A 14,038-nucleotide genomic window follows, 5' to 3' on the forward strand; every position below is an offset into this window, starting at 1 on the left:
CAAGAGTCAGACGCTTAACTAACTGAGCCACCCAGACTCCCCAGCTATTGTTTTTTGAGCAATTACTTCGTACCACATTCTGTAAAGTAGAAACAATTATCCTGGTTATACAGATGAGAAAGCTGACCCCTGGAAATTAACGTGGTCAACACCACATATTTAATTAGCAGCAGAACAAGGATTCAAACCTAAAACACATTAAATCGAAGGTTCTTAATCTTTTCTCAACATGGGACTTCTTCCTTCTAATTCTTTCCTCTTCACTCCATCCTGTGTACTATATAAATAAATCATCTTAAAATAATCATTTATGATCAAACTTCTGTAATCAAGAATGTACAGGTCCTTTCCCTTGCTTCTAATAAAGTCCAAATCCAGGGTACTTCCTTACAACCTGCCGATCATTACCCATAATTCTAAGAGCAAAGGAGGGGGATCATTAGTCCAGGCTCACTGCATAAAAACCTGCCAGAAACCAATTGCCAATTTAGGGCACTCTTGGAACATTTGACAAAGGAGTTTGGACATTGTATGGAGCAGTCATCACAGTCACCAGTGCTAAGAAGAATGACGAGATAAAGGCGGATGGGAAATTTCAGACATAATAAGGTTAGGACTTTGGGGGAAACCGAAGGCAGGAAGACCCAGCTATGGTCATAATCTAGGCCTGCAATGACAGAGGCCTGAACTAGAACAGTGGCAATAAAATATGGACTCTGAGGGAAGAGCTATGCCTCCTTTCTTTGTGTGTCCTTAGCACTTGACATAGTACCTGACACATAGCTGGAATTCGGTAAATATTTGTTAAGTGAATGAGAGGGAAGGTAGATAGACCATAAAGACAGATGGAGGGCGAACAAGACTGGTGACTTCATGGCCGTGAAGGAAAAGGGAAAGGCAAGGCAAAGTGGAGGCTGTTACAAGTGTGAGATGAAGGCAATCAATAGTGAAGCCTTTGACAGAATAAGAAAGCTGTGGGGTTGGGGGTAGGGGGTGATGGCTGTTTGGAAAAGATACTGAGTACTTTATTCACTGGTAGCTTGAGATTATGTGGGGGAAGGCAAGTGCAAGTGCCCATCAATCTATCAGAGTCCCGTGAAGTTAGTAAAGGCATGAAGAAGAATGCTGGGTTGAGACACATTTAATCCTGGGTGTGATTTGCATTCTGTAACCTTTTCTTTTTAAATGCGGATAACAGGGTTTTTATGACAGTGAACACATAGTAGTACCTGAGCCCCTGAACAATCTCAAGAATTAAAAATTGGTAATCAAACCTAACTTTCTACAGTCTATTATGCTCTTCCTGAAGGAGAAAAAAAAAGCAGTTACTTCGTGATATTCAGACGAACTCACAGAGGAGTGAAAATCATGCCACTAAATTGGATTTCCCACTTCATGGCTATATTAAGACAGGTTAGAACTGGGACCCAGATACTTAAGTAACAAGTATGTTCTCTTGTGACTTCTTTTGCATCTGGGTAAATTAACATGCCCCTTTGTGTGGTGTCGTAGTATGGATAAGTTTCTGGATTTGTAACAAACTTCTCTGTCAGGGCTTCTGTAAAACAAATTCAAAATATCTTCAGAATGACAGACAGAATTAAATAATATAACATAGAAAAACCAGTTAACTGGTTATCATGAGTAAGAAAGGGGGTGATATTAATCAATATCCTAGCTTATTTTGTATAACTCATAAATAATGAATCAGAATATAATATATCTATAATAAAAAAAGAGTATTTGGCACAATTCAATCCTTCTCCTATGATTTGAAAGTCAGAGAAAATATATAAAATTCAGTGTTATAAACAATGATCGGGGCACCTGGGTGGTTCAGTCAATTAAACATCCAACTTTGCCTCAGGTCGTGATCTCATGGTTTGTGAGTTCAAGCCCCACATTGGGCTCTGTGCTGACAGCACAAAGCCCACTTCAGATCCTCTATGCCCCTCTGTCTGCCCCTCCCCCACTTGTTCTCCTTCTCTCTCTCAAAAATAGACATTTAAAACTAAGTTAATAAAAAGCAATGATTTATCTACATTAGTTCCAATTAATATAGTTTCATTAGATGAACATTGGACTATATCGTTTACCCTATTAGTACTAAAAATTCTATCACCATTTAGTTATCAATATTTACTTAATTATCAATATTTATTTAATAACTTCTGAATGTGTTTTCAGGTTTTATTCTAGCAATGAATTTGAAGGCTACCCTGGAAGAAGAAATATCTATAGGTAATTTATGTCAATTCTAGTATTTGTATATATTAATATTTGAATGAAAATCTGTCAGAGTCCTTTAGATATATAGAATACTTTTAAAGCAGAAATGTAATAAAAATAATATACAAATTAAGGTAAAACATTTAGAGCATACTCTACACAACACCAGTATAAAACATACATCCCCAGAATACTAACTCACTCAAAATGTCTTCAGAAAGAAAAGCCAAGGAATTCTTATGTTGATAAAAACATGATGCTAAATACTTCAACTGGATTTAGAGGCAATTGAGGATGTTCATTCACTTAGCAGACACTAACTAAGCCTCTATATTGTACCAGGTATTGCTTTACTCCCATATTATGTAATTTCTTTTAACATAGTTCACCTTGGCATAAGCCTGTTATGATTGGAGAGAATTCCTCTCTGTTCCCAAATTAGTGTTTAAGTTAGTCCAGTTGTCCCCTTGGCAATTGGAATGGTGCCCTCACCCCACTAAACATTAAAAAAAGGGTGGGGGGAGAAGAATGGTGCCCTCAGCAGCCCTTTCTGAATATAGAAGTAAAAGTTATAGCTGCCATGGGCTGATACTCTGTTATATGCCAGGCACATTTTTATCCACTTTACATATGTAATTTCATTTAATCCCTACAACTTCAGGAGGTAGGCAATATTGCTACAGCCAGAATTTGTACCTGGGTATGCTGACCTAGCCCCCTTACTATTAACTGCCTTCCTAATGCTTCCAAGATTGTACCAAAATGTGAACATGAATGTGGACTGTAACCAAGGAAATCAGAAATTTTCCCTCTGCTGCATTCCTCTGCTCCCTCCTGGATCATGACTTATCTGTTGGGGAGAATCTCTCTATGACGCCAGAAATGTCTCTGGCTCATGCCCAAGGCCAGATCAAGGGCAGTAGCAGAAAGAATACTGCAGCAGCCACAGATTATTTTACCAGTTGCAACAGATTCTGACCCTGACCCATGTTGGCATCATACCATCTAGTCTGCCCCAAGTGAGATTCTGATTCTGAAAGTTTGGGGTAAGGTTTGGGAGTTTGTATATTAAAACCAACCACCTCCTTCAGGAGCCACACAGAAGGCTCTACTGGGGAGAGGGTGGTCCCAACCTGGTAGGTAAGTGTTGGCTTGTGTGGGAAAGCTGCTGGGGAAGCATTCCCAGGAAGAGCTTCTCTGAACCCAAACTCCCTTCTGAAAGGAATGAAGGGCATGGGAGGCACATAAAAACTGTGTTGTTGTTTTTTTTAAATTTCCAATTTGCCTATTACTGATTTGCCCATCCTGATATATGATAAGAACAGCGACCCTTTTCTTGGTGAGACTGCCAGATTTCCTTGCCTGTTTTACATGGGAGTACAAAAAGAGATGGGAAGATGAAGAACTATGCATTGCCAACCACTTTGTAAGATGTGAGAGATGAATGGCTATGAGAAGTGGTTACCTCCCTCCCATTCAAGGTGTCAGATATTTCTCCCACCCCAGAGAAACCAGAGGGCTTCTCCCTCAAGCCTTGTGCCTCTTCAAGCAAAGATGATTGAAAATCAGGCTACATCAAAATACTGTAATTCCCCTTCACTTTAAATGATATTGGCAAGAGAAAAATAGAGTGGGTTTGATGTCAATATGTAAATTAGTCATTTTACATGGAGTAGTACATTTTGATAAATACAATCTCAAAATTTCAGCTTAGTTTTATTTTCATTTTCCTCTAGAATTAGCATTGGAAGCTATCCTCCAAGCAAAAAGTGCATTACTTGCCATCTAAGGAAAGAAAGGTGCCAATATTACACAGCAAGTTTCAGTGACTACGCCAAGTACTATGCACTTGTCTGCTATGGTAGGTAATGGACCTAACACAAGCTCTGTCTACCAATGCCAATGTCGCCCTCATCACCACTATGCTATGATCAATTCTAACTACAAGTTATTGAGTACCTTTTATATGTGGGGATCTTACCTATGTTATCTTACCTGATGCTTATGGGGAAAAAATGAAAAGAAGATCAGAGAGCATTATTATCTCTATTTTTGCAGTTGAGGAAATAGAATAATTTGCAAAAGGTCCACACTGCTGGCAAGCATTAGAGTTAGGATGGGACCAAGGATCTAAATTACTAGATCTAAAGGACTGTAAATCCCAAGTTCTTACCTGCCACCTGCCACAGCACCATAATGTTATATACAAAAACCATCTACAAGCTACCACGGCAGGCCTCGAGCAATAGTATTAAAAGAAGCATTCTCTGTTAAAGTGGTTGCTGGACTTCGGTCCCATTTGCCTGGAAAACTGTGAAACTTCTATAGCCAGGAGGAAGAATACCATCCTAGAAACCTGGGCTCCTTCCCTTGGAGGCCAATAATTCTTTGAATTATAGTTTCAGTGAGAATGGAAAATAAAATTTTGTCACCTAGAATGTCCTTTCTAAATTTGGGAAACATAAGAATTCATTCAAATATTAAAAAGTCATAGGTAATAAAATACACCAATTACTTCCTGGTTTTTTAGGCCATGTGTTACATTTGGCTAATAATTTCTATCCAAAATATTTTATTTTATGAACAACATCTTATCTATACCCTGAACATCTGACCAGCACTGAAACAGATCAGGTCGGGCATCAGTAGATCAAAGAAATATGTTGGGGTCTTGGTAGGCATCATGGAGATTTGGAAAATTGACTTGAGAAATACCTACTTTTCCATTCTCTGTCCCATCCCCACAATTAATCCCAGAGTTGCCTGGTGGGGAACAGCAAACAAAAGATCTTATTACAAAATACATACCACTCTATTGTGTCTGGCATCCACTCCTTGAGGAAGGCAGCTCAGAGAACAAAAGGAATCTTTGCCTGATGGAGAACCTGAGCAGAAGACCCCAGGTTCTTTACCTCCTAGAAGAAAGGCTGCCCTGATACGCCATTTTCCTCATCCTGAACCAGAGCCGCAGCTCATCTGACTGCGGAAATGAATAAGCATCTTACCCCAAATACTCCCTTTATGATGGCACAAGATGTTGGTTTGATACAACTATTTTCACAAAATGTTGGGTCAGTGACATCTTTGAAAAGCCAAGAGATTTGTTGTTCATAATTGTATGTGCTGAATGTGGTTATGGTACTTAAAGGCATATATTAAATGTCCTTCTCAAATTATAACATTTTTCAACCCAAGCTATGTATTTATGCAGAACATATCAAATGTTTACATGCCAGGCATGTAATTCAATCAATGTCATTGAATTAACTCTACTGAGTCATGTTTGTCTTTCTCTCCTGATGGCGGAGGCTGCTTTCCTTTAACCTTTACATTCATAAGGCCAAGAAAAATGGCTAATGCATAATAATTACGTATAATATATAATGCATAATTGTTGAATGAACATAGGTCCTAAAGAAGAGCCAAGCATTACTGCCTTTTGCAAAGTCTAACAAAAAACTTTTTCTTATGCTTATTAGCATATTTATGGATAAAGCCATCAGTGACCCTACACTTGCATACACTCATTTGTGATTAAATGCATTCTGCGTTTGTATAACGCTTCAACCCTTTCTGAAGGCAGTATACCCCTTTTTATATCACTTTGTCTTCCTAATGTTTGCTCCAGTCTGAGTGCCCACTGAAAAGATAAGGAAGCAAAGATTAAGCTCTCCTCAAAAGTTGGTGGAAGAGTCCTTTCTAGAACTTGAATCGCCTGACTTTTCCACACTCACTCTTGCTCGGCAGTATGGTAATTTCCCATTTAGCAAAAAATATACTGTGTGGGAAGCATCACATCGTCTGGTGTTTTTGAAGCTCCAGTAAAATGAGTCACTGAGCCATCATAAGAAAAACCTTGAAATCTTTCCCTTTAGGACTAAGAGTAAAGCCTCATTATGTAACTTCAAACTCTCCAAGAGAGATGGTGAGTAAATCCCAGATAATAGGATTAAATAGGTGAAAATCCTCTTCATGATGCTGATGGAACGAAAGTAATGCAAAGGGGGGATTCCAGACAATTGATGCTTTTATGCCACTGTGACCACATGCACAGGACATTTGTATTTAGGGCAGTAAGTTATTAGTTAGTGTCATAATTTGGCCAGAAAAGATATGCTAGTTGTCACTACTGGCGCAGCATACCGTGAAAATTCCATAGGATGGATGCCAGTTGGGTCAAGTCAACAAATTTGGATTCGTATTTGTTTCCTTACATTCTGACCAAAAATATGATATGCCTTTGTCCCTTCTAATAACCTTGAGGAAAAGCTGGCCAAAATTACAATCTCTGAAATTAAATTCTATAAAATTGTGGTACTCCACACAATAAAGAACAATTGTTTTGGGATTTTTATTTTGAGGGAGTCTAATAAAGAATATCCCTTCTCCTCACTCTCAAGTTAGACTGAAGGGTTGAGAAGGAAATTAAAATATTTAGCTTTATTACTTGTAAAGGTTAATTGGAAGATGCGGTTAAATGTGTACAGTTTCCTAATGCTGTACCTCAGAATTACAATTACACAAATATGGGTATGACTGGACAGCCATTGGCTGCCCCCACGGGACCCGGCACTATCCTATTTAGAACACTGCAGACCAAACAAGAGCAGGCAGAATGATGCCAGGAACAAAGCAGAAGAAGGAGTTACTTAAATCTAGGTCTTCTCAGAACTCATCAGAAAGGTCACCCCCTCCTCTGCTTGCCTGGGATCTAGGGTGCTGCCCTGATGATGTTCCACACAAAAGGAAAAAGCATCAGAAGTGCAAACAAAGCTCTACTTCCAACCTCCATGTTGTTTCTTTTAACACATTAACTGCCTGAGCAAATTTATCCTTTAAAAGTATATTTCCAGTTATTATTTTATCCTATAGTTCAAGTAAGTGAGAGAAAATTAGTATTTAGTTGTTTGTTGGTCTTGTTAAAATGGCCGGTTTCTGCACAGAGGCCCTGAGTACCATGCTGGAATATGTGGTGGACACTGGTGTGCCACCTAGAACCTCCCACTTCAGGACTGAGCCCCTCATCCTGCCAGCTGCTGAGAGAGCCGGTGGCTGACATCTCACAGCCGAGCTCCTACCCTGGGATGCACCTCGCCACACCCAATGGCCACTCCATCCTGGGATGTAAAAGCCAGCCCCGCCAGTACTTGGGGACAACTCTGCAGGCCATCCAGCTCCAGAGCTCCCTGTGGGGTCGGCTGAGTTCTGTGTTTTGACCGCATCAAAGCCCACATTCCCTCAATGGCTCACACCCCTCCCTAGGTCTCCCCCAGAAGTGTGCATCCTAATACTACCTTCAGAAAAGCTTCTGCCCCACAAAACTCCTGCTGGGTCTGTTTCCCAGGGAATGTGACCTGCCACAGCACATTTGAACAGGCTGTACATAAATTGAACAGATTGTATATAAATTTATTTCTGCATTTATTAATTATATGGGGCGAAAGGGGGGCTGAGTTCTACCCACCAAAAAAAACTGAACACTGAACCAAGAAGCCAGACTGAAAGTATCATCTGGGTACTAGTGAAGGTTATTGGCTAATAAAGCCATAGCTAAGGCTAGCCCGTACAGCATGATGTCTTCTCAGAAAACCATTTGTCACAGCAGTTTCTGCAGTCCATTCCTGTAACTAGATTCGGACTATTCAGGATCACTCCTGGTAAAGTGCACCGGTGACTCTTCTTTCACATCTCTTCTTTGGGCTCTGATTTCTTATGTCACTTAAACTTAAAAGGTGATGTTTTCTTCTCTTTGGGGAAAAAAAATAGCTATAGAATTAAATGATATAGTTGAGCTTGACACTAACCACAAATATGACCAGCAGTACTTATTGGAAACTTAATGTTTATTGTAAAGCTAAAGCATTTTTTCATTTTCATCTTGTGCACAGGCCCAGGCCTCCCCATTTCCACCCTTCATGATGGCCGCACTGATCAAGGTATGCTCTTTTACATGCTGCTGTCTAAAGAAACCCTGAACTCTCAGTGACATCACACTAGAGGAAGCAAGATAGTTTCCCCATACCAACTAGGGGGACTGTGATGGACTCCTGTTATCATAAAGCTTATTGTTACATAGATTTGGATATTCCTTGAGTTAAACCAGACTCTGCAATTTAACAATTATTTGCAGTAAGAACCTGGCATAACATGGATGGGCTATATCACAGGGATTCATCCTGCCTTCCCCACTCAGCCTCATAAAAAACACAGCAGCTTAGCATTGGAAGGAAACTTAGGATATTTAGCACAACCTCCCTCCCAAATCAGAATTCCTGCTTTTTTTGTAACACCCCAAGCTGGAGACAAATTCCAGATATAAGTCCAGTTCAAAGCAGAGGGTGACTATCACGCTGGCTTTTTTGTTTTAACAGCTACATCACAGTGTTGCTACGTATGAAAGCCCTGAAATTCAGAGGCTTTTCCCATTTTCAACTATGATCAAGATAGTCCTCCTCCATCCCGTATTTGTGGTATAAGTTAAAAATAGTTCACAGACCAAAGATGACCGTCTTCACTCTTGGCAGAGTTATCCAAGTGTGTGATTGCCCCGTGCTCTCCTGGCCATTCCCCGTTGTCTTTCTGATTTACTATTAAAGGATATTTTAGGTTGAAGTTGACGGAGACGAGGGACAATGAGGGACTTGAGCACTCGTGCCCGCAATCCTAATCCCTGAACAGCTTTGATGACAAGTCAGAAGACTGCTTGGCCTTAGTCTGGCTGCAGCACAATGACTCAAGTATAATAAGTGAAAATAAGGTAATGAGGAAAAACAGAGCCAATGCAGGAGCTCTGGACAGGACAGGCATTGTAATGCAGGGACTATGAATTTAGTTTAATTTTGAATTTTTTTACAACCTTATGATTAATAATGAAATACTTTTAAGAATAAGCAATTGTATTTCTCAATATGGCTCAACCGTAAGTAAGAGACATTTTAAAGCAATACTACATTCAAGTCTGTAATTTTTTGCTTTCATGGAAATTCCCATAAATGTATAATTTCCATTTTATCATGACTGCTGAAGGTCAGCTTCCCTTTTTTCAGAGCATGAATTTCCACTCTCTTGTTATCCTTCTCCTATTCCTGCTGGATACTGACTTCTGTACTGCATACAAAAGTGTTATTACTTCACCCACTACTTACAAAACAGGTGCAGTAGTCATGTCATTCTCATTGGTCATATGTACTATATGTTTTCTAACTCTCTTAATAGAACACAAAATTTTTTAGAGCACAGTTATGCAAACTTGCCTAGTGATGAAATTCTTCAGACATATTTATCATAAACACAGTTCCTCAGGCCATCCCCAGAAATTCCACTTCAGACATCTTTGATGGGGCTAGAGAATCTGTATCTTTAATAAATTCCCAGATATGTTTTGAGCTGCTTTTTAGAACTGATGCCGTGTCTTCTATTCATTTGTAGTTTTTGTTTTGTTTTGTTGTGTTTTTAGCCGTTTTCCATTGCGTTTGGTGCCAGATATCTTTATTCAACATATATTTATTAAGCACCTATCCAGGCAGTGTGCTGGTTACTAGACACTAAAAATGAAGAGACACTGGAGTAGATATGGTGCCCTTCTTCAAGGAAATTAAAGATCAGTGGGGAATGCAAACATGTGAATGGGCAATACCCTCTAGTGCAGTAGAGGATTCAACTAGGGGAAATAGAGAGTGAATGCAGATAAACAGGGCACTGTATCTGGGTTTCGGAGGTTGCCAAATGTCTCGTAAAGATAGGTACGTCAAACTGGAAACCCACAAATATGCAGGAGGTATTAATGCTGCTTGGATGTGTGGCTTGTTCAGATGGACTGATATTGATGTTTTTTACTGGAAGAGGGATTCACAGCAGAGAGAATGTTTTTGTGGAGATGATGACTTTTATTTTCTTAATGTTGAGCTTGAGGCACTGTGATGATATCCAAATGGAGCTGTCTGGAGTGATAGAGTTTTGGATCTGGACACCGCGGGATCAGTTTGGACTGAAGATGAGGAACACAAAGTCATTACTTTGTGAAATATATGGTTATTAAGGCCATGGAAGTGGATGAGACCGCAGAGTAGGAAAGATTAGGGTGGGCGGAGGGAGTAGAAAGCGAGCCTATAATAAAACTATGCAGAGGGGCGCCTGGGTGGCTTAGTCGGTTAAGCGTCCAACTTTCGCTTAGGTCATGATCTCGCGGTTCGTGGGTTCGAGCCCCGCGTCGGGCTCTGTGCTGACTGCCGGCTCGGAGCCTGGAGCCTGTTTCAGTCTGTGACTCCCTCTCTCTCTGACCCTCCCCTGCTCACGCTGTCTCTCTCTCCTAGAAATAAATAAAACATTTAAAAAAAAAAAATAAAATAAAACTATGCAGAATACCAACACAAGAAATGGGAAGAGAAAAAGGAGCCTGTAAAGGAGACAGAGAGGGACTAGAAGGAGGACAACCTTGAGAACATGGTATCACAGAAGACAGGGAGGAGAGGACCTCAGGAAAGAGGGAGTGCTCACCTGCATCAAGTGCTGCAGAAAGTGAAGTGAGACCTGCTCTAAATCAATGAATTTAGCAAGAAGGGAATTAGCATTGTCTTGGTCAGAGCTCTTTCAGAAGGACAGTGGAGGTGGCAGCCAGAATAAAGCAAGTTTAGGCCTGCATAGGAGGTAAGTAAAAAGACAGTATTTTCAATAGGTCTGACTGAGGAGAGGAGGAAAGGGGTGGGGGTGGGGGTGATGGCTAGAAGCAGTTGATAGAGGTTTAATTTTGTCTTTGAAAGATAATAAACATTTGAGCATGATTAAATGCTGATGGAAGAAATTACGAGACCAAAGAGGTTGAAGGCATAAAGGAGGGGAGTCCCCAAGAAGTTGGGAAAAGATGGAGTCCAGAGACAGATGAAGAGATTCATCTCTGGCATTGTGCTGAACAAGAAAGAATGAAGAATTAATAATGAGATTGTATGAAAGTCTGTAGACGTTGCTGAAAACAGTGCAATGGCTTCGTTTTATCTGCAAAGTGGGGGAGAGACTTTTGAAAATAACATAATACCTGAACCATGTGCTTTAGGAACCCAGAAGAGTTGGCCTTTGATGTAGTCCAGTTGAGACTTAGTTGCCTCGGGCATAGCAGGTTACCCAACTGACTGAAGGACCTCACTTACAAGCTTTCCTGCAGATTCTTCACATAATTTAATTAAGGAGCAACAGTTAGTAGTTAATGCCATTGAAACAAAAATTTCTTACATGATCCATCCTTTTTCTGTTTTTTTTTATTTCATCATAATGAAGAGTCCACAAATAAATAGAGAGCACATCCCACATACCTATCATGTACTAGGCACTGCGTATACAGTGATGAGTGAAGTAAGTTTGAAAGGTGCAGTCTGGACTGTAGCACTCCTCCCCCGTTACCGGCTTTTAATGCAAAGCCACACAGAGAAGCCCAGTCGGCACCCTCCAACCACAGTCCTATGAAATCCCATTTTGCTCCAAGGGGTGGGAAAATTGCCAAGTTACCATATGTACAAATGCTTCTCTGCACTAGGGAGCATTAATAATCTTATAAATTAAATTTGGCATTCGGTAAGTCTTGAATCAGGAACGTTCAATAGCTAGGCAACAGTCTAACCAACTTGGCAACACTTGTGTATGGTCTTCCCGTACCTGTTGGTAAAATGATAAAAATAAATAGGCAAATAATAAATATAATAGTAACTAAGATGTAAAAAGAAATAAATAAGCAATTATAACACAGTCACCCTGTGACTCCACACAGGATTCCCTTTATCCACATACAGAACCCACACAAAGAGAATGAAGAGTTGACTCCATTGTACTTAGACTCCTATATTTGTTTTTTGGTTTTTTTGGTTTTTGGGGTTTTTTTTGTTTTTTTTAGTTTTAGCTTTTAAGATGCCACAAGTATTTCTTTCTTGATGGATTATCCAAAGTTAAAATGAAATTTATTATGTATCTTATACAACTCATACCAAAACATCTATACTTGTTCTAAGATTAAATATAACATGTTGGAACAAAATGCCATGAGTATATGAAAACTGAGAGTTACAAGGGAAGTGGTTTGGCAAACTTAGTGTAGTTACAAGTACTCCTCCAGTTCCCTATCTTCAAGGACCACTTTTTAAAAATGCACAAAAACAAGAAGTTCACAGGATGTCTTTTGTAATAACTGCCATCTCAGAAGTCATCCAGACCTTCTTTTAAGAAATAAATCTACAAACTCCACATGCTATATGAAAGTCTAACTTTTCTCTAGAAGATAGCTAGTATCAACTCCAGTTCAAAATAAAACTTGCAAAAAGCCCTCTATTGCTAGAAACCCATTTGCATATGCCACCAAACTACAGCTTCAGGAGATCAATGGATTGTTCAAAGATTCAAGTGTGAAACATAATTAATCTCACATATAAACAGCAGTTTTTAAGAAGATCCCTTAAGGTGAAAGACAGAAAGAGATCATACTGTTTATATACTGTTATTTTACTTAGGTGTATAATCACCTTGAGGGAAATGATCTGCAGGAATATAATGTGTAATAGTTCAATTACAAAAAAAGGAATAAGATCATATATTAATTAAGCAGAGCAGGAAGAGATTAAAGATAAACACATATTTAAAAAATCACAGAAATAATATTTGATTTTACACACTGAAAATTCTAAAAACAAAACTTTGTAACATATAATTATTTTAATTTGAAATTTCAGCAATATAGATTTTACTTCTACTTTTTTTTTCTTAGTAGACGATAAAAAAGTCACCTTCTCAGATCATACACAGTTTCATGTTAGAAAAGTTGGAGATGGGAAAATATGGTGAATAAATATTTCTGCCCGTGGGATTCTGCTCAAAATGTGTTGAGATGCCATAAGCATCAGTACAGAAGACAAGGACTGATGTCCTCATAGACTCATACCTGCTTCAAAGGCTGAGTTAAAAATATGCTTGTCAATATGAAACATCATACAGCTCCTTATACAGTTTCAGTTTCATCCATATTAAAACCAAAGGAATTTTAAGAAAGGTATTTTCTTATGGAAATGCTCTTCATTAAAAATGAACATTTCGTTTTTTAAGAAATTAAAATCCTGGAAGAAAACAAGGAATTGGAAAATGCTTTGAAAAATATCCAGCTGCCTAAAGAAGAAATTAAGAAACTTGAAGTGGATGAAATTAGTAAGATCTTTTAAAAATTTCTCATTTACAAATATGAAGCTGAACACTTACTTGCTTTAAAAAATATGTAGGGTAAATATTATAGTCCCAACACTACAATATTAACAGATTTTAATTCAAACAGTCTTACTACTATAATAGAGTTTCATAAAATGTCTTTAATATGTTTGTAAATAGAGTTGATCTTATACTTTTCTATAGCTCCATTTCAACACTGATATTTTTAAAAAGTTTATCTAATTTTAATTTTGCTATGTGTGCTTCTAGATAAGCAAGGAGCCAAGATTTCTAGTAATTTATAAACTTGACTAAAATACGTAATAAAAATCAGTTTAAAGCATATTCTTGACTCTTTACAGTTTACTAGTTATGAATTGATTTTATGTTTTGTTGTAATTAAGGAAAATAAATAATGACATATAGTAGAATAAAGGTTTTTCTTTCCTTTTTCCAAGCTTTATGGTACAAGATGATTCTTCCTCCTCAATTTGACAGATCAAAGAAGTATCCCTTGCTAATTCAAGTGTATGTAATATTTTCTTTGGTGTAAAAACTATTTACTGAAAATATGTTAAATTAAATACACATTTATGAGATAGAATGAACCATTCTCCTTGGTAACAGTTCCTAT

General features: G+C 38.5%; 1 protein-coding gene across 1 annotated transcript in view; it reads left to right on the plus strand.

Moving 5' to 3' along the window:
• FAP (fibroblast activation protein alpha) overlaps positions 1-14,038 on the plus strand; it is a 72,798-nt gene that overhangs the window by 40,990 nt on the left and 17,770 nt on the right. The window contains exons 15-19 of the mRNA XM_077760990.1: positions 2,188-2,241; positions 3,966-4,090; positions 8,118-8,165; positions 13,309-13,407; positions 13,863-13,932. Coding sequence (XP_077617116.1) covers positions 2,188-2,241; positions 3,966-4,090; positions 8,118-8,165; positions 13,309-13,407; positions 13,863-13,932 — 396 coding nt within the window. The remainder of the gene's footprint in view (positions 1-2,187; positions 2,242-3,965; positions 4,091-8,117; positions 8,166-13,308; positions 13,408-13,862; positions 13,933-14,038) is intronic.

Source organism: Crocuta crocuta, unplaced genomic scaffold (genome assembly GCF_008692635.1).
Source record: "Crocuta crocuta isolate KB4526 unplaced genomic scaffold, BGI_CrCroc_1.0 scaffold153, whole genome shotgun sequence".
Lineage (NCBI taxonomy): Eukaryota > Metazoa > Chordata > Mammalia > Carnivora > Hyaenidae > Crocuta > Crocuta crocuta.